At 38.1% G+C, this 21,597-nt stretch overlaps 1 protein-coding gene across 1 annotated transcript in view; it reads left to right on the top strand.

The window, feature by feature from the left end:
• Positions 1-21,140, top strand: part of CNTNAP4 (contactin associated protein family member 4) — a 216,820-nt gene extending 195,680 nt beyond the window's left edge. Inside the window, exons 18-24 of the mRNA XM_053931894.1 lie at positions 830-1,069; positions 2,593-2,817; positions 4,206-4,339; positions 5,363-5,450; positions 14,087-14,305; positions 14,675-14,746; positions 17,743-21,140. Coding sequence (XP_053787869.1) covers positions 830-1,069; positions 2,593-2,817; positions 4,206-4,339; positions 5,363-5,450; positions 14,087-14,305; positions 14,675-14,746; positions 17,743-17,936 — 1,172 coding nt within the window. The 3' untranslated portion in view covers positions 17,937-21,140. The remainder of the gene's footprint in view (positions 1-829; positions 1,070-2,592; positions 2,818-4,205; positions 4,340-5,362; positions 5,451-14,086; positions 14,306-14,674; positions 14,747-17,742) is intronic.
• Positions 21,141-21,597: the final 457 nt, after the last annotated feature.

The raw sequence follows: 21,597 nt of genomic DNA on the forward strand, positions 1-21,597 counted from the left end.
CACTATTGCTGATACAGGCCAGGATGACATCAGCCCTGGCCACCTAGTCACAGCTGACTCATGTTCAGCTACTGACCAGCAAACCCAGATCCTTTCCCAGCTGGCAAGTTTCCAGTCACTCTTCTCCAAACCTACAGACTTGCATCAAGTTGTTTTGACCAAAATTTAAAATTGGCAGAATTCTGATTTGTTGAACATCACACAACTGACCTCAGCCCATCAATCCAGCCTGTCTAAATCCCCTAGTAGATCCTTCCTTCACTTCAGTAGAACACTCCCACCCCACATAATATCATCTCCAAACTTCCTGCAGGTGTACTCAACCAAATCACCAATAAAGATGCTAGAAAGAGCTACAATTACAGCACTGAGCCCTGGGGAACATAATCAGTGATGGGTCATCAGCTGGATGTAATTCCCTTCATCACCAGTCTCTGAGCTTGGCCATCCCACCAGTTTGTAACAGAGCAAAGAGTTCGCCCATTCAAGCCAGCTTCTCCAGAAAAAAAAAAAAAATATATATACAGGTATTATCCTCGATACCATAAAATTTACAGACAGACAGACACAGGGCAGTTTATCCATCAGTAGAATGAAACAATACTCCACTCCTCCCCTCCCGTGAATTAATAGTCTTCAAGGGCTCTCTGTAATTACTTGACAAAACAGAAATCAGATGTACTTTTAAAGCTACTTATAAATATTTTCATATGAATAAGCTTGTGTGTTGGAAAGTCATAATATACTGTTCATAGGCTGTAAACTATAAAGAATGTTTTACACATCAATTATTTTAAAGTTTTAAAAGATCCTGTAAATTTATTTTCAGGTGGAACAGCATCCAGGCAGAAAGGATTTTTGGGATGCATTCGTTCATTACGGTTGAATGGAATGGCCCTTGACCTGGAAGAGAGAGCAAAGATAACACCAGGAGTTGAACCAGGCTGCCCTGGACATTGTAGCAGCTATGGTAACCTGTGTCACAATGGTGGAAAATGTAGAGAGAAATACAGTGGATTCTCCTGTGACTGCACTTTCTCAGCCTATGCTGGGCCATTTTGTAAAAAAGGCAAGCATGTCTTTTATCAGTTATTGAAAACAGGACCATACAGTCCAGATCAAGACCTTCACATCCCCTTAAAGATATGTTTAAATCTTGCAAAATATGTGGTTTACATAATGTAGGTAAATATTCAGCAGAATTTACTCAATATCTGTAAGTTTTGCTAAACACTGTCCTTTCAGAGGTAACTTCAATATATACCATTTAAGCAGGAACTACATTACCCGAGAGGATCAGTGTCTTCATGCAACTTTTTTGATTCTTTGATACTATAGTAAATCTAGGAACTATGTTTTTGTGGTAAAGTATTTGGATTTCTGTCTTTCAAATAGTAATCTCAAAACTAAGTCTGAGTTTGGAAAACAAACCAAGGAACAGAAGAACTTAAATCTACTTTTTGCTGTAAGAAGAAAGTAAGATCTTTGCAAACAGGACTGAGTCCATTTCCAAGTCTTTTTAAAGTAGCTCTTTGGTGAAGTTATCATAGTGGTACATGATCACAAGTCATCAAGTCTGAATTTCAAAAATATAAGTTTATCTAGAAGCTTTGGTGTTTGCATATATTTCAGAACTGCAAAAAAATCTTGCTTCCTCCATGTATTAAATGCATTCTGCGAGGTACTAAATAGCTTACATGCCACAACTTCACGTTCCTCTAAATTAGCACAAAATCTTCCCTGTCATCGCTTCCACCACAAAAGTGAGGGACCCAAAGTCTTCAGACTTTTTGAATCTAGCACTGCAGGTCTAATGCCACTGATGGCATTAGGAGGAATGATGTTTTCCTCCTCTGCATCAGAAGGGACTAATGGCCACACTGTAATAGTCAGCAGAGACTAGCTTCTGTTGCTAAAATTATTAGGATGATCTAAATAATAACATTCAGTCAGCTTTTGTCAAATGCTGGACCAACTTACAGAAACTTCAAGAAATTTCTCCAAAGTGTGAAAACTGTGATCCAAAACACTAAGACAAATGCTTTTAGCAGAAAACAGCAGAAAACAGAAATCACAGAATTACAGAAGCCCTCTATAAGTGATTCATACATAAGAAGAGCATAAGTTAATTTCTATTTTTCCTTTCTTTCTCCCACCTGACCAGTCTCTTGCACCACATATGTGTTTCAGACCAAATCTAATCTAAATGTTAGGATTCAAATTGCTGCACCCACTTCTTTTAGGAGCAATATACATACAAGATAGAATATATTGTGCTTGAGGACTAGGATGATCAGTAGAAAATAACCTAGAGAAAAATGCAGTTCTTAATGAAACAGATATTTACAACACATCTAAATGAGTTTTTGCCCTAGACCAGGTTATGTCTTAAATTTCTCTGTAATTCTAAATGCTAGTTCCATTTATATTTATTTTTTAGCTTTATCACAATAGTCTAGAATACATTTTATTTTCTTCTGAGGTGCAGCAGAAGGAAAAAACCACCAACCAACAAAAAAAAAAAAAAAAGAAAAAAAGCTCTCTAGTGTTATTTTGCATTCTATTTAAATATTGAATTACTTTTTGTTTCAGAGATATCTGCCTATTTTTGGACTGGCACTTCTGTGACATACAACTTTCAAGAATACTACACATTAGCTAAAAATTCCAGTTCTCATGCTTCTTCTTTCTATGCTGACATGACACTGGCCAGGGAAGCAATTACATTTGCCTTTCGAACAACACGGACGCCAAGCTTACTGCTCTATGTCAGCTCCTTCTACAAGGAATACCTCTCGGTCATTATCACTAGAAATGGTGAGTTTTCAAATTGGATGTCTGGAAACACTGATGAACATCATAACTGTCAGCTTGGATTCTCTCTGATTTCCAGACCTGAATCAGGAACTACATATTGTCCTGTTGTTTTTGTTTTTCAGCTGCATCAAGCAATTCTTACCACATGAAAAGCATTCCTCCTACTGTAGTTTCAACTTTTACTACTTTTTTTAAAATCACGTTCTCAAAAACATTTATTTTTGGAAATGTTTGCATTTTAAAGTTTGGAAATGAAAATTAAAATTTATCTGATCTGTGTTCTACTCATGAGGCCTATAAATTGCCATCCTAAAAATAAATTATAAAATAAAATACTTTTTAAAGTGCATTATACATTTCCTAAATTAATCAGAGGTCATTTCATTAAATTTATTTAATAAATTACTTATATATACCTATGAAAATACATATATATACACATACCTGTAAAAATACATGTAACATTATTGATATTTCTATTTAAGCTGAACATTAACTATTCGTTGGATCTTTGTTTTCCATTCTTTCATCTATATCTATGTATTTTTTTTCTAAGTAAAAAAACCCCACAGGTTGAGTTAAATTTTCAGGTTTATCAAAGACTCTTTGCCGTCACTGTGGTTCTGTGCTTAAGGAAGGTTCTGTACTTTCCTAGGCACGTATTTGGATATAGGATAGCTGTTATTATCCTCCATGTGACATGGAACATGTGTAGCTCATGACTGGCCTGTCTCTGGCATGGGCCTTCATTTCTAGAGCATGAGTAGAAAGTTGTGGTCCATCTACAGCTGAGAAGGAATTTCTGACCAGGAAATTACATTGCCTCTGCATTCTCCTCTGAGTCTTTTTATGATTATTTGTGTACAGATGGTATTCTGGGAGTTAACAATAAGGAATGGAAAGTGATCTAGAAGTTAGTACAGTGCATTCAATTTAATTTTCAAATGGTCAGAGGTTTACAGGATTGGACAGGGAAAACATTATTCAAGAATTATGAGTTATGTTTGATAGGTCACAATTATGAGAGCTACCAGACTGAGTCTTTCTCAGCTGAATTTCAAAAGTAATTATAAAACTTCTGCCCAAATTTTAAGTCAATAATCAAAATTGAGACAGCTTATGACTATTTTTGCCACTATATCCTGCTTCCGACATTGCTAATACTCATTCTGTTGCCTTTAATTATATTCACTTATATCCATTTCCCATGGCTAAGTCCTTAAACACATCAAGAATTTGTTTTGCCCTTGCAGTACCCCTATGAAGCAGTATAGATCATATATTGCTTATCATCTATTGTATAGTATATCATATATCATAAAGTATATGATCTATACTGCTTATAGTGTATGTAGTGTACTACACCTTTGCTGTCTTTATCCCTGCAGGAAGTTTACAGATTAGGTACAAGCTAGATAGCCATCAAGATCCTGACGTCTTCAGCATCAGTTTCAAAAGCATGGCTGATGGACAACTACAACATGTGAAGATTAATAGAGAGGAGGAAACTCTTTTTGTAGAGGTAATTCTGTTAGGGGTGGAGGAAAAAGTGGATTATCATAAAAAAGTAGACAAGCAAAATGCAGTAAATACTTGCAACAAGGCAATTACCCCCAAATAAAATGTGCCTTAATATCTCAAGTAATCAAAGCAAAGTTAACACTCTCATGGTGCACAGTCAAAATTAATGTTAGCCAATCTTTTTGATGTTAATTTTGTTTATTTCAAAAGGTCAATATCACCTCTTAATTTTATATGAAAATGCAGTTAGTTGTTTGATGGTTAAATTTTCAAAATTTGGTAAATGTGTGTGACTGCTGTTGTTTGTTTTGGGTCTTGCATTTTTGGGTTTTTTAGTTAAATTATGCATTAAACCACAGCATAAATATATTACCACACAGATAATAATTTAAGTCTGTTTTAAAATTCTTCTTTGGTCTCTTTTACATCATCAAAGGAATGTGACTGTTAAGGAGGATATTTTTTGTAATTTTTGTGGAAATTTCAGGATAAAATAGAAACATTTATTTTGTAAATGGTTGATACTAACATGCAAAAAGTCATTTTTTTAAAATTTTAAATTCAAAATACCTGCATGTTATAATTTAGTATTTTGAGGCTAGAACTTGGGTACTGGTACTTGGCTTGATGCTATTCTAGAGGTACCCTGACAGGCAGAATATTTACAATATAATATTTGATCTTTATGAAGTTAAAAATTGAGTGCCTTTTTAAATTTAAAATATTTTTCATATTCTTAAAGATTTGCTATTTTTTATTCATCTTAGAGGTGAAAGAGAAAGAATCAGCCAAATCACTAACTAACTAATAAAGACTTATTAAGTGGGATGCTTAAGAATATCAGTTATAATCAGTGATCTAAGGAAGCTGACAATCTATTTCCTGATGAGTCTTTATGCTATAAATAACAAATGCTTCCCTCAGACCTTCTTATTTTTAGCCTTGATCTTACCTGCTTTTTTGAAAATATTGACTACTATCTCTTCCATTATTCCACTTTGATCCTCATTCTATCATTCTATAGGTTAACCAGAATGAAAGAATGAAGTTTGTTCTGTCTTCAGGCACAGAATTCAATGCAATCAAGTCTCTCATACTTGGGAAGATTTTAGGTAAGTGGAACACCACTGCATTTTCTAAAACTGCAGGGTTTTCTAAAATATGGATCAAGCATCATCATGGGGCATGAAAAAAAAAATACAAATGTCATTGAAAGACATTTGTTGTTGTGCATTTACTAAGACACAGAGTCATAATTAAGGTAGAAACTTCAGTCTTGTGGAAAATACAGATATAATCACAAATAAGTGCTTCCTGAAAAAATGATCAAGTGAATTCCATTAAAAATAATTGTACACTTCTCTCTCATTTTGCAATCAAGCATTAAGAAATACCACTTTGCTTTCTATTCTGGAGAAAAAAACAAATCAAATTGAAATCATACACAAAGATGACATAATACTATGTAATCATGTATCATACTTGAAAAACTCCCTGTGATTAGATTGTGGTGTAAACAGCAAAGAATATGGTAATGTAAGTCAAATCTTTGTTGGAGATTCTTTGTCTCATGATGATTCTTCAAAATATGTCTGTTTCTCGGCAGTAATGATCAAAATGAAATTTGCCTATCTAAAATCACCATTTCTTAAAATAAAATAGCAATAGCCTGGACTGAAATTCTCGAGATCATGTTTTTTCTTACCTTTCATTTTGGCAGTGATAGAGAAAGATTTGGTGTTGGTGCAAATTTAAAGGATATTTCTCTTTCCTCTAAAGTAATTTCATAGAATCACAGAAAGTTTTGGGTTGAAAAGGATATAAAAGGTCATCTAGTTCCAACACCCCTGCTGTGTGCCTGAACAGCTTTGTCCAGACCAGGTCGTTCAAAGCCTCATCCACTGGCCTTGAACACTTCCCATGAGGACATGCACTGCTTCCCTGGGCAGTCAATTCCAGTGTCTCTCACCCACATAGCATAGAATTTCTTCCTCATTTCCAGGTTCAGTTTAAAGCCATTCCTTTCTGCCCTGTTACTACATGCACATGTAAAATGTCATTCTTCGGCTTTCTTGTAGCCTCCTTTAGGTACTGGAAGGCTTCTATAAAATCACCTTGGAGACTTCTCCAGGCTTGAATATCCCCAACTCTCTCAGTCTTTCTTTATAGGAGAGGCGCTCCAGTACTTTGATCATCTTCACAGTCCTTCTCTAGACTTGCTCTAACAAGTCCATGTCTTTTCTATGCTGGGGACTCCAGAGCTGGATGCAGTGCTCCACGTGGGGTCTCACCAGAGCAGATGAGAGGCACAGAGTCACCTCCCTTGCCAGGCTGGCCACGATGCTTTGGATGCAGCCTAGAATCACAGAATGGCCTGGATTGGAAGGGACCTTTAAGATCATCTCATTCCAACCCCCCATAATAGGCAGGGACACCTTCCAGTAGACCAGGTTTCTCAGAGCTGCATCCAATCGGCCCTGAACAGTCCCAGAATACCAATGGCTTTTGGGCTGCAAGTGCACATTTCTGGCCCATCTTGTGCTTTTTGTCCACCAACACCCCCGAGTCCTTCTCCTCAGGGCTGCTCTCAATCCATTCATCCCCCCAGTCTGTATTGATATGGGGGGTTGCCTAGATGCAGGTGCATAACTTTGCACATACCATTGTTGAATTTTATGAGATTCACTTGGTCCCAGTCCTCAAACCTATTAGTGTCCATCTCTCAGGTGTGTTAACTGAACAACTCAGCTTAGTATCTGTGGAGGCTTCCTGCTATGACCTCAAGCAGTCAAGCACCGGATAGCACCGCCTTTGTGAGGCTGAGTGGCCGCCACGTGAGCGGGCAGTCCAGGGTTATGGCATCTACCTCCCTGATGGTGCTTAGCACTGCGGCATGGGTAACACAGCTTTAGTAGCTTCACGCTGAGAGGAGACGATGGGACGAGAGAAGGACACTTTGCTTGCGAGCCTAAGAACTTTTATTCCCCCACGCGTGGTCGGAACTAATCGCTTTCAGCATAATGCAAAGCAAATGCCGGAGAACAAAGAACTTGCAACAGATTAAGTAGGGAGTGGGCGGACAGGGGTGGAAACCTGGCTCGCCCTATAGGGACAAACAACAGAGGGATGACATCAACTATAACAATCAATGGTAACATAACAGAGGTGGGTACAGTGTTCTGGGACGAATGGAAGTGCAAAGGTGGTGTGATTGATGCAGAACTTTCATGAAGAAGCTGAGAGTGGTTACAAGATTGACACACCAACAAGGAGTGAGCAAACCTTGACTGACAGAACCATGTAAGGAGAAAACTGGGAGAAGTGAGAAGATTGACTGCGGCTTTGCTTTGTTTTTCCCTGGTCCCGAGCAGCTCTGGAGAGCCCGGCTAAGGCGCCACTTCTCAGCAGGACTGGGGCTGCCGCGATTCCTGGGCGCTTCAGCGTTCCGTGCACCGGGTTTGGGCTGGCCGTGTTCTGCTGCCGTGCATGAGGGGTGAGACAAAGAGGTGAAGGAATTGTCCACTCTGTCCATGTGGTCAGCTGGAGAGCTTTTATTGTTGCGCAGAGCTGCAACGGAGAAACGCGACTCGCTCCTAGCGCCATGTGGATGAAAATGGCCCCGAACAAAGGAAGGCATAGGGTTTTATAGGGGACGAGCTGAGGGAGGCGGAAGCCCCCCTTGCCCAGTGGGGGCAGGCTACGGGGGTGTGACGTGGACAGGGGTAACCAACGGGGACGAAACAGGGATGGACCGGGCTCCGGGGCAAATGGGGTTGCGGGAGTAGGGTAACAGACACCGAACTCTCCGGAGTGGACAGGGGGGTGGTTGCAGGACTGGCAGGGTGAGCTCCAATGGTAAGAGACCTGGAGTGGACCACCACGGTGGGGTGAAACACGTGGGTCACACAGGGGTACACAGAATCGGCTAACTAACATATATCAGAACCCCTAATCTGAACCCAAATCCGGGATGCAACAATTGACAGGTCTGAGTGACAGGAGCTCTCGTGGTAAACAACTTGGAGCAAACCACTGTGAGGGAAAAATAGGGGCGTACAGGGAACCAGCCTAACTAACATTAATAAAATCCCTGACTAAATCAACCCAACCTACAACAAGTGTCATCCACAGAGTTGCTTCAGATACACTCAATCCTACTCTTGGTGTCATTATAAAAGATGTTGAACAGAAATGGTATCAATGTGAGCCCAGAGGACCACCACCTGTCACCAATCCCTATTTAGACATTGAGCTGTTGCATGCAAATATTTGGATAAGGAGATTCAGTTAATTCTTTATCTGTCAAATAAGTGGTTGTTGTTTTCAATTATGAGAGTGTTACCTAGAAAAGGTAGAATAATAATTTAAAATATGTAATAAAATTCATACAGTGATAGTTATTTTTATGAGAACAATTACCAAATGCTAAATAGCTTAAAATGTATTAAAGAAATTCAGAAGCCATGTTTATAGATCAGAAAAAAAAATCCTAATTATTGTTTAGTTATCATTAGGAGAATCTCAGTGTAGCTGATTTGTTTTCTTACTGGAAAACTAAGTAAGTACTTCTAACACAAACAGAAATATATACTTTCAAAATGTAGATTTTATATATAAATCTCACACTCCAAAAGAGTGTGACATGCATTTGAAATGCATCTGATTAAATGCAGTTGATTAAATTTATGGAAATGTACATTTTTAGACAAATTATCTTTTTACCAGGACCAATATTGTCTCTTCCAAAGAGCCATACAGTTACAAAAATTCAGAGGTGATTTCCTTCAGTTATATGATGGCTTTGCAATGACATAGCAGTACAAAGCACAGAGTTGCAATGACATGTGGGGCAATCAGCCCAATTTGTCTTGGAATCTGTCATAAGAAAACATATGTCTCACCCCATTTCAAAGGAGTAACTATTTTCTTAGAAATATGATTTCTTTAGGTTCTGATTCCTATGAAGTCCTATCTAGAGATTGAAGAAGACTTAACGAAGGCAGAGGAAAAAAGTAATGGGTGTTTGTTGCAGTGAAGAGGTCTAAATATAATGAGTTAATAAAATATGAGATCATGTATTTCTTGTACATGAAAATGTAGTTCAGGAAAACCACACAAGGAAGCTTTTTTTTAAAAAGAATTCTCTTCAGCTGGAGAAGTACTTTTCTGAGCTCTTCTGCATTTGAACATGACAGTTTTTTCTTCAAACAAAACTTTTGCACAGTGTCCTGCTCCAGCTGGATCCCTGTAAGTCTATGGGACCTGATGGGATTCAAGCAGTAATATTGAAAAAGCTGGCTGATGTCACTGCCAGGCCTTTCTCAGTGGTTTTTGAATGATAGAATCTATACAAGTTCCAGCTGATGGGAAGCTTGCTGCTGTTGTCCCAGGCTTTAATAAGGGTATATAAGACTGACCTAGGGGACTACAGGCCTGTCAGTCTCACTTCATTGCCAGGTATAATTATGGAGAAGATTATTCTAGAAGGTATTGAAAAACAGCTGAAGGACAATGCAGTCATTAGTCATAACCAGTACAGGTCCATGAGAGGAAAGTCTTGCTTGTCAAACCCAATTTCCGTTTATGACAACATAAATATCCCTTGTTGATCAAGGGAAGCCAGTTGACATAATCCCTTTCAGTAAATCTTTTGAAGCTGTCTCTCACAGGATCCTTCTGGACAAAATGTCCAGCCCACAGCTAGATAAACACATCATGGGCTGGGTGAGCAGCTGGCTCACAGGTCAAGCACAAAGGGTTACAGTGCATGGAGTGAAATCAGACTGGGCACCTGTCACTGGTGGGAGCTCCATCCTCAGCCCTGTGCTCTTCAACATCTTCATAAATGACTTGGGTGCAGGACATAAAGGTACAGTAAATTTGACGATACAAAATTAAGAGGGACTATTGACTCCCTTGAAGGCAGAGGCCTTGCAGAGAGACAGCAACAAATTAGGGGGCTGGGCAGTTGCCAACTGTATGAAGTTTAACAAAGACAGGTTCCAGAGTCTGTAACTGGATTTAACGACATAATGGGAAATGAGATGCTGGAAAGCAGCACTGCAGAAAGGGACCTGGGTGTCCTGGTGAATGATGTGTTAAACATGAATCAGCAGTGCCCTTGCAGCCAGAAGGGCCAACCCTGTCCTGGGGTGCATCACACACAGCATCACTAGCCAGGCAAGGGAGGGGATTGCACTGGAATGGCCTCACCTCGAATTGTGCAGTTTTGGGTGATATAAGATAAGATATAAGGCTATTACAAGGCATCACAGTTCTTGTCTTAAAATGTTTTGATAGGAGCTGTATGTCTGCTGACTTTCTGCTTGATTACTTCACAAAGACAAATGGTTGAGACTTAAAGAAAGAGAGTTACTGAGTGTGTTTTGCTTTTGAGGGCTCTTTTTTGTTGTTTTTTTAAAAAGACAATGTAGGTGGAGTAATTTTGTCTATGGTGAACTTTGGTGCTCTTAGCAAATGAATTGCTAATAAGATACTTAATATCTTGGTTTTGAAAGACAGGTGTCTGCTAAGGAAGGCAGGAGCTTCCCTTGGAATGGAAAATGTAAACCCCTTCCCTCTGAATTATTATAATTTTGAAATTAAGGGGCTCTCAGGCAAAGAGATGAGAATAGGAACAACAGTCCTTTACTGGTGTGTATGACAAAGTAAACAAACAACAACAGCTACAGCACTGACACCCCACAGAACCAGGGGCCCAGTCCTGGCCTTCTCAGCCACGGGCACTTTTCCTTCTGTGCAGTTCCAGTCACGGCCAGCAGGGGTGCTGGTGGCTCCTGGTGAGCGTGCGGTTATGGCGGCTCGGCCTGGCCAGGTGTTGCATCCCAGGTTGCGTTCAGATTAGGGGTCTTATAATGTTAAGTTAGCTGGTTCTGTGTACCCCTTTGTACACCCCTGTTCCCCCCACAATGGTTCGCTCCAGGCTGCCTGCCATTGGAGCTTCTCCACGTCACTCCAGTAACCACCCCCTGTTCATTCCTGAAACTTCCTTGTCAGTTCCCCATGTCCCTGTTCGTCCCAGAGCCCCGTGTCCGCCCCTGCCGTGTTCCCATTGGTTGCTGTGGTCCACGTCACCACCACAGTGCCTGTCCCCATTGGGTGGGAGGGCTTCTGCCCACCTTGGCCCACCCCCTATAAAATCCTACGTCCCCCCCGGTCCCAGCGCCATTTTGTCCACGTGGCGCAAGGGAACGAGTCACACTTCCCCGTCGCATCTCCCCGCAGCAAATAAAAGCTCTCCAGCCAACCACACGGACAGAGTGGACAATTCCTTCACCTCTTTGTCTCGCCCCTCGCGCACGGCTGCAGAACGCGGCCAGCCCACCCCAGTGCTCAGAACACAGAAGCGTTGGGAGGAAGCAGTGCCCCAGTCCCACCGAGAAATAGCGCCTTGCTGGGCACTCCGGAGCTGCCTGGGACTGAGGAAAATAAAGCAATGCCGCGGCTGGGAAGGGATGGAAGAGAGACTTTTCTTCACAAACCCCCAGGGCAGCCGATCCTGGTGCCCCAGAGGACTCTGAGGAGCACCAGGCTGGGATGTCAGGAGTCTCGGCAGGCACGGGGTGCGGGGCTGCAGTGCAGTGAAAACTCGAGCCGTGCCGAAGAATCATCAGGGGCAGGGCAGTGGCGGCCCAGCTCCCAGCAGGGGAGGGAGAGGCGAGCTCAGGATCCCGGGCACCTGAGCAGATGGGGATGGTTCCCTCTTTTAGTGAGGTGGGTGATAATGAGGTCTCAGTTCAGTGGCTGCTCTCATGAGCAGAAGCTTACCCACTGCAGAAGAAGCAGCTCAGGCTGGGCTCTGGTGGCAGCAGCGAATTCCCTTCCCCAAGCAGCAGCTCCGACCATCCTCCTCTGAAGCCAAGAGAGAGAGAAGGCCAGCAGCTGCCCCAGCCCCATTCTTTACCTGCTCAATTCCTGCAGTATCTGGAGAGAAACTCCCAGACTAGAGAAGTGCAATCAGATGCCCTCCTCCCCTGAGCTTGGCCACTCCTTTTGTTTTCTTAAGTACCCAGTCGTTAATGTGTCCTAGCAACTTATGGGAAAATATTGTATAAGTAAAAAGTAACAAAAGGAAAGAAACCTAACCCCCAACACTTAAGAATGCATAATTTCAGTTTACTGTAATATACAATAAACAACCTGTGAGTGTTTTTGAGTGCCACTTTCAGTCAGTTAAATTTTACTTTAGGAGGAAAATGGATGACGGTGGTCTTCCCTAAGCCCTTTCACTTTTATCATCAAGATTGCCTGACCCAACATAAAGCTTTATTTTATCCATCAGTATGCTCTAGTTAAGGAGTCAAATGAAACCAAAGAATTCAAAATATTTCCTTTCCTTTTATACATATATGTAACAATAAAGGATTCGTATAGGAACTGAAAAATAATAGAAACCACTCTCCTCTTGAGGTTTTCAATCTGACTCATATTTAGAGGTATATATTTTTATCATAGTGGGTTTGTGAAAATGTTTTCTTGCCACTTCAGTGTTAATAATTTTCTTAAAATATCCTGTCCTAGCAGATCCATCGAGGCAGGTATTGAAAAGAGCTATAAAGAAAGCAGAGACAGTTAAACAGCCAACATCTTAGGCAATCCATCAGTGCAGGTGAGCAGACTTTTGTCTGACACCCTTCTATCTAGTAGTCTTATCGTCACTGCAGTAAGCAGAGATTAGCTGAGGAAAATGCTACTCTGCTATTTTGCAACATTCTGTCTGAACACATTATCCCATGTTTCACTATGAACCTAAATTTTATTGAGGAGTGCACTGTAAAACTTAAAGTTATTATGGTAGTTATTGTAAAGGTCACAAGTTCATTTCTGGGTTCCAGGACATGTTGTAAGTGAAAATTAATGAGATGAAATTCCTATTTTATTTGCAAATTTAATTCTCTTATGAGTTCTCCTTTTATAACTAGTACTTCCAGAGTTTTTGCTTAAATTAGAGCTGTTGGAATAAATAAACTGTTTTCTGCATCAAAAGTGGTGCTTTAGTGAGCATTACTGGTGAATTAACAGAGAGTTCTAACATGCACAGTACTTTCCACATGCATTCAGAAAGGTAATTCAAGAGAAAAAGTGAGAAGGTATCTTCTTTCTTTTTTTTCCCTCTCCCTTTCTAATATCAATAATGGTATCATGTTTTAAAATGTATATTAAACTGGAACACTACTCATTTTTAAAAATTTCACAGAAAATATCTTGATGGATTTCCATCAAGATCTGAGGATCTGAGAATCTGAGATCTTCAGGGTTTTTTCTTTGACATACTTGATGGTGCTGAAATGGAGTAGATATATAAGTCTATAAAATGAATATGTTCCAAAAATGTTTATTTATGAGAAGAAATCCAATAAAATGCAATTTTCTGGAATTCATTCTTCAGTCTTACATTTTTTCAGAATGAAAAATGATTGCATTTTAATTTAAGTACTTTATTTACAATAGAAACTTTTTACTTTAGAACTTGCTATAAGAATTTAAAAGCATTTCCTCAGCAGATTAGCACCTGTCATCTGTTCAAAAGAAAGGGGGAGGGGGGTGAATATATCTGACTGTCTTTTCATTAAAGTCAGACAAGAAAGAGATTCAGTGAATCTACATATGTTGCTGCAACTCAAATATACTCAGAGGAACACAGGTTAATTATTCATTTATTCTTCTGACACTTTATTTTGTACATTTGCACTATGATTAATTGTGTTCTGTTCCTTTTGATTAACAGAAAACAGTGATGTAGATGAGGAGACTATGAAGGCAAACTCTCAGGGGTTTGTTGGCTGTCTATCTTCAGTGCAGTTCAACCACATTGCTCCTTTGAAGGCTGCACTGCACCACAGCAGCTCAGCCCCTGTCATTGTAAAAGGGCGTTTCACTGAATCCAACTGTGGTACTTTAACTGGAGCTGACTCAACTTCAAGTGAAACAACCCATCCATTTGCAGGTAGCATATGGTTATCACTTGTTCTCATCTCTGAAGCAAAATCCAAATAGAATACTCATGACCCGAATCATAACTGACTTTTTATTTTTCCATGCGGGTTAACATCTCTGGAGTAGTTTGTAAATAATTCTCTTTTATATGTACTTACTTCCTTTTCTCTAGCCTTTCTCTTTTCATCTGAATGTTTACATTTTTCTTTTTATCTCTGAAAAGTGTCATCTACATTGACGTTCTATGTGTGCTTACTGACCCATACTACTGCCGCTGCACCATATTGTAAATGAACTGCCACTGTGAAAATTTCCTAAAAAAACCCCCACATCTTCTATTTGTCTGTCGTTTTCTTTTTTTTTTCTTTTTCTGCTGCAGATCACTCTGGACCAATAGATGAGGGAAAGCCCTTAGCTAATGCAATCAGAAGCGACTCTGCAATTATTGGAGGTAATAGGGACTGTAACAAATCCTTTGTTACAAAACAAAAACTTTTCTTTCTAACCGTGAATCTGTCATTGATTAAGTCAGTTTAGTTTTGCGTGCATACAGAAACAAGTAAAAGCTCTTCATTTTGCTACAGTTGGTAGACAGATAAAAGTCAAACATTGTTTTAAAATACAATTGATCACACTCTTCTTATTACATAAATTTGTACCGTGTTTCCATATATTGAAACATTCTGATGAAAAACAGGGTAGTAAGGGCAGAATTTCAACCTGCATAATAGTGGTGTCTATGATTTTAAAAAGTGCTTGGATTTGTTGTAAAAAAAGCATATATTTAAGCAAGAACTATAATTTCTTCTTGATTTTGCAAAAAAAAAACCCTTTTGCTACAAAGTCATGTTTACAATTTTCTTTAACAAATCTGAACAACAAAGACTTTTCCTTGAGAATATGTGGTTTAACACTGCTTGAATCAATCCTCTGACAGTCTGAGGAAATTTCATCCTGGTTTCCTCTTTGGAAGGCAGTGCACTCTTGGAAAGACATTCACTTGTGTTGATTTACAACTTAAAATGCATATTAAAATAATAATAATAATAATAAAAATAATTACTGTAGGTTGGAAATACAGTCTCTTCTTCATTTTCTTCCTATTTCTTTTGGACATTTTTAACAGCTCAAATAGAACTAGAAATGACAATTAATAAAATTTTTTTCAAAATACTTTTTTTATCAGAGGAATAGAGGAAGAACCATGAATTTGGTATAGTGGATTTAGTTTAGTCCCTCTACTGTTTATGCCTCTCAGAACAGAGCATAAAGCTTAGGATAGATGTGTGTGCTTAAAGTTCAGGATGTATAGGTTCCATCCCCATGCCTTTCTGGAGGATTGTCCTTCTCATATGAATCCTACATGAAGGATACATCTCATACAGATACCCACATGAAATCTACCACTTCTGTCTCTTTAGCAAAAATGAGAAGTACACAAGTGAGCCTCAATAGGGGCAGTTTGGGGTTGGGGACCCTCGTCAGAAACTCAAGTCCCTTTACCAGTATTGAAGTATGTATATGTCTCTGTTGGTTCAAATTTTCTCTCAAGGCATAGTATCCTCTCCTGTGATAATCATCCTCTGTGAGAATTTCTAGGAGTATTTCTTCTTTTGGGAGGGGCTGAGGAAATAAAACTTGAAGATTATGTTTTGGCAGTATAATTCTGTTTCAAATTTCATAGATAACTTTGACAGGGCAGTGGGATGAAAAAGGTCACCCCCTCTGTCTTTTAAATTCTGAAAATATTTACTTTCTAAGAATTTTTAAAGCCTTAGTAGACAAAGGAAATAGTGGAATTTAGTAGAATTAAACTGTCCAGGCTTTTCACTGAAGTTAAAATTGTTTAAATGTATGAAAGGTTGAGTTAGGATAAGAACCTGCAGTCACTTTTGTCTTCCATTTTGCTGTGGTCAGTGCATGTAAAAACACACTCCATCACTAGTGACCTTTAAGACAGCAGTACCAAAAATACTAAAATGAGATTATTAAACCTAGAAGGTTCCCTGCTTGTAAAGTGGTAGTTATGTCTGTGTAATTTTATACATACCAAATGAGAATTTTACCATTGATTTCAAGGAAGGTCAGAATTTTAAAATATGTTTTCTGAGTTTTTTATATATCTAGCTTTGTCAAAACTTGCTTTACTATTTCAAAAGATAAATATTTTTTTACATATCTGTACATAAAGATCACTATGTACTAGATAACTTAGTGTGGATGGAGATTTTTAAGTATGCTCACAACAATGCATTTTTTTAACTTCAAACTATAATAGATAAAATCCTTTTAAGTTAATAATAACAATACAATTTTTTTTTTGTTATTAAACACATTTGGGAATATGCAGTCACAATTTTTCTACTGCCTATGTTTGTTTAAAAGTCAAAACAAAGTAAACTGTGCAACATTCAGTAAAATTTAAGGTTAAACACCCTTAACTGAATATAACTGAGAATGGTCTCAGTTCAGCTACTTCAGACAAAACATATTTATAGGAAAGTCCTTAAAGAGAGCATCTACTGTGATTGAAATAAAAGAATGACTGTGCTAGTTAATCTAGATAAAATCAAGATTTACTTAGATTACAAAGTCAATTTCAGAGAAGGATCTATTATATTAAAACATTTATATTCCTACAATGATGGATGGCTGCTCATAGTAGAGGTCAAGAAAATTGGCATGTACTGAATTTTGGGTGCTCTGTTTTTATCTACAGTGCTAAGGGACTAGGTATTTTTATTTTTCTTGCAGTGGTGACCAAGCTGTGCAACAGACTGTCCCTTTGTCTACTGTAACTGAGGCACTGCATTACAACTGTTTTCCAGACTGCTTAGTGCTCTTTCCATCCCAACAGCCTAGTCCTAGTTTCTGCCTCTTTGACAAACATGATCAATTTCCCTCCTGTTTAACATCTCCTCAAATTCTTCTCCTGCCCATCTTCTGACTCATGAAGGTCCTAAGACCATTATGACAGGATGAATGAGGAAGAGAGGAGATGGGCTGGCAGTCTGTAAGGTCTTGCTTATCTCTGTGAGAAGTATCTCATCTTATTGTTCCTTATCTGCAGTGGCTTGAGTTCCTAAAACAGCACAGAACTAGGGTCTGATAGTGAAGGAGAAAAAGAAACCCTCTTATTGAAAATAAGGCCGCTAGGGGTTTTCCATTCAAAAATTTCAGAAATTATAATGATCTGTCGATTTTATGTTATTATTATTATTATTATTATTATTATTAATAGGGTGCAAGATTTCAAAACAATCACCATTAAACTTATACTAGAGTGCTGTTTCTGATTTGAAAGCAGCTGTCTTTTCATTTCTCAGGCTTTCCTGTAAGCCCTTCCATTATATGATGTAGTCATTCCTTCTTTGTCCTGCTCTCTGGCTTACGTGTTATTATTTGTCTGTCCTTTCTCATTACTTTTTTTCTCTTTTCTTCCTGTAGGTGTGATAGCAGTTGTCATATTCATCCTGCTTTGCATCACGGCCATAGCCATACGCATTTATAAAAAAAAAGGCATATACTCAAAAAATGAGGCAAAAGGATCTGAAAATGAAAACAGTGCTGAATCTGCATTGAAAAGTGAGCTCAGCATGCAAAATACAGCCAATGAAAATCAAAAGGAATACTTCTTCTGATTATCATTAAAGATTTAATTTAATATAATAACGTGGCAGTCTGACTTTCTTGCTAAGCCAGGGGGCTCTCACTGGGCAGAAAAAGTTCTTGCACACTACTCTAAATGCAATGGATTTGAGACTTACTATACTTGATATGTTCAGTCTCAGTGATTGCTGTAGTGGGCCTCTTTGAATTACATGCATTCCTTAGCTATTATACCGTAAATGCATTTTATGTAACAGTGAATTAGATATTGTAACCAATTTCATTGTTGGTAGTTTCCGACTGTTCTAATGTGACCTTCTACAAATGAAGTTTAATGTACACACTGAATATGATTTTTGAATGGCAAAATTGTTATGAATTTATTCCTATCCTTTTCTTTAAAATTTGATTGATGATTTTTTGTTCAAGGTGAAAGGTAGATTCTAATACTTTATGTTACTAAAGAAATTCTGCTATGCTGCATTATGGTGATCCATCTTGCTTCCTCAAACTGAAAATGCCTTTTGAGCTGCTGTCAGCATCTGCTTGTGAGCCATGGCATTTGATGTCCAGAACAAACTGAATTTTTTTCTCCTTGGGATGTGACTGATATCTTCATTATCCCTTCCTTTTGTCGGGCTTAGCAGAACTGAAGAGTGTACAGTGGGTTGAAATATTTAAAATCTCCTCTGCAGTAGATTTTCACTTACAGTCAGGTGATGGCACCAAGAGACTCATGCACACTCTGGGCATTTTGAATAAAACTGGGGGGGAAAAGGCAAGACCTTTGCTTGGAAAGATCAAGCAAAAGACTAATAGTTAATTTATCAAGAGTGAAAACACCAAAAGATGGTCAAGGTTACTGTCCCTGGAAATTAGTGATGATATTCTGTCAAGAAGTAATGCTCAGTGCACTATCTGGGATGTATTCTCTGAAACTGTTGTATCTATGATTTGCTCCGGACCTCAAGACCAATTTTTTCTATGTTATAGAAATTTTACAGTGTCTGCTACATGAACACTTTCATTCTGCACTTTTAATAGTCTGATTACACCACTCAAAATTAAACATTTGCTTACTATGCTGACAGAGTAAATGAAAGCTATTTATATTGTACAAATTGTTAGATATGAGGGCTAGGTTTAAGTTGTCTAAAAAGAAGATTGTAAGGTCATTTTAGACACCATAGGGTATCTGAAATACCCATATGGCCTGATGTGAATGTCAGAGATTCTACAGAAGGTATGTGTCTTTTGGAAGACACATATAGAAATTGGGTAGAAGGCATTAAAATGGCATTAGATGACAATATTTAGGTAACTGACCCACACAAAGCTTTTTTTTTTGGTTTTCCCCAGTCAGATGACTGGATGTATAGAGCTTGGATCTGAGAAAACAAAAAGGATTTCTGTGACCTTGTAGACTTGAGTTTGAAATTTAAATATCTTCCAGAATTTATTTCTATCTACTCCCATTGAAAGCAATGAGAACAGTCACTGTTTTCCTATTCAAAGAATCAAAGCTAGACCCTAGATTCTGAAGTTTAGAAAATGTTTATTATAGGTGCCCAACAACATTATAAAGACATGGAAAACTGACATGGTATGCCAAAACCCCTAATACGCAAATTTCTTTGCATAAATGGTAATTGTAAATATAAATATCCAGCAGATGTTTTTGTTTAAAACTTATTTTCTTCCATCAGTCTTTACTTTCTATTTTCAGAATTCTACCATTCCTTTCTACTTCCTTCTATACAGATTTGCTTAATTTTTAGGAAAAATTTATTTCCTTTTTTGGGGTGCCTGGATGCTCTGCAATCATAAATTGTTCTGATTAACAGGTTGTGCTTTCTTGTTTTAATTTTTGCTATTCCGTTTTCATCTCTGATAGATTAGTCAGGCTGAGGAACCAGGATCAAGAAATGTATCCATGTTGTGGATTTGATACAGTTTGCTTCATGATAAAAGGTCACCTTTAGGAAGGCCAGAGTACTGGGCTATTCCCAGTAAGTGACGAAAATATCCTGTTTGTGGATGGGGAGAGGTAGAGGTGAAAGCCTCACATGACCCATGACAAGAAGACTTTAAATTATTAAGTTTACTACTTTGAACCTTCTCATTTACTTACTTTGAAGTGAAAATTATAACTCCTTTTTGAGGCCGTGACCTAGATTGCATTAAATTCAAGAGGAGCCCTCCCATGGACTTCTCTGTAACCAAAGCCTGTGCATTTCAGGAGGTTTTCCCTTTCTGCTATAATCATGTATGTATCCACCTCTTAGTGCCACTTATATCAACAGAGTCACCTGTAGGGGTGTGTCCCAGTCAACTGCATTTTCTATCACTGTGGGATGTAGTAACAATGTGGAACAAAACCTACAAGATGATGGTTATAATACACCAAAGCAGATGCTTTGATTGAATAATAAAAGACAGGTTGTCTTTTATCTTAACTCTCATCTGAGAGTTGCTCATATAAACCATATTAAAAAAAAGTGTAAATTTTACCCACAACAGGACAAGTTGGAAGAATGTAAAACTAACTTTTCAATCAGTTGCTGTTAGTTTTATTGCCTTGTAAAGTTTTATTGTGTGTCTTCATGGAGAGAAAGTTCTCTTTCCTTACTTTTTTTTTGTTCCAAATGAACACTTTTTTTCCCTGTTCCTCAGAGGTTTTAAAAGGAACAGGAAGGGGAAAGCTTAGTAAAATCCGTATTTCACAGACTGGATAAAAAGGCGGAGGAGGATAAAAATGCCTTTATGAGTGGCACATTATTTCATTCAAAGACTTCTTTCAAGGCATTTTATTTTATGAGGGATTCTAAGAGGGAAAAGATATATGGATTTTGTTGAATGAACATCTGTAGATTTGTAGAATAACTCTATTACGTCTCCCTGAAGATGCAAATGCCCATTTTCATCCGTAGGAACAGTGATCATATGTTTGTCACCTTAATCTAAAATATACATGTTTGAAATCAATGAAGCAGCATTTTTCATTACTTGCTGCATTTCTATGGGGATAAAAAAATGGTGGCACCGAAGTGCGCTAAAATGTCATAGAACATTGTGCTGTCCCTTTTGGATTCTCTATTCCATTGTGTGATTTTCACCTCACTGTTAATAAAGACTTTTTAAAATAAAGTGAGGAAAGTATTTTTTAAAAGAATTTGTATTAAAAGGTTTAAAAGTGACAACAATATACTGATTTTTTTTTCAACAGTAAATATATGTAGAAGTGCACATAATATATTGGTGAGTGTGGTTATTTATAGATACTTCAGAGCACTAATGTGACAAATTTGCTATGCATTGACACATTTTCTGTGGCAAATATATTTTTTCTTAAGTACATTAGAAAATAAATAGCAGCATCTATGCTGGTACATTTTTAAAGCTTTGTGTGGGCTCTAGTTATAAAGGGCTTATAATTATTTATGTACTCAACATTTAGCATATAAATATGATTTAGTTAGGTTTTGGGAAAACATTTTCCAATACATCCAGTGTTGTGTAAATGAAGAATATGTTACAAAACAAGTGCACAACTTAACATGAAATGTAGTCACAGTCAAAATAAATTTACAAAATCGTTATTCATTGCAGCGATGTACAAGGAAAAAGGACAAAAGTCCTTTAAGGAAGCATCTGCAAAAATTCAGAACATGCAACTATTGCAACTTAGCAGGG

This window comes from Vidua chalybeata, chromosome Z (genome assembly GCF_026979565.1).
Source record: "Vidua chalybeata isolate OUT-0048 chromosome Z, bVidCha1 merged haplotype, whole genome shotgun sequence".
NCBI classification, from domain to species: Eukaryota; Metazoa; Chordata; class Aves; order Passeriformes; family Viduidae; genus Vidua; species Vidua chalybeata.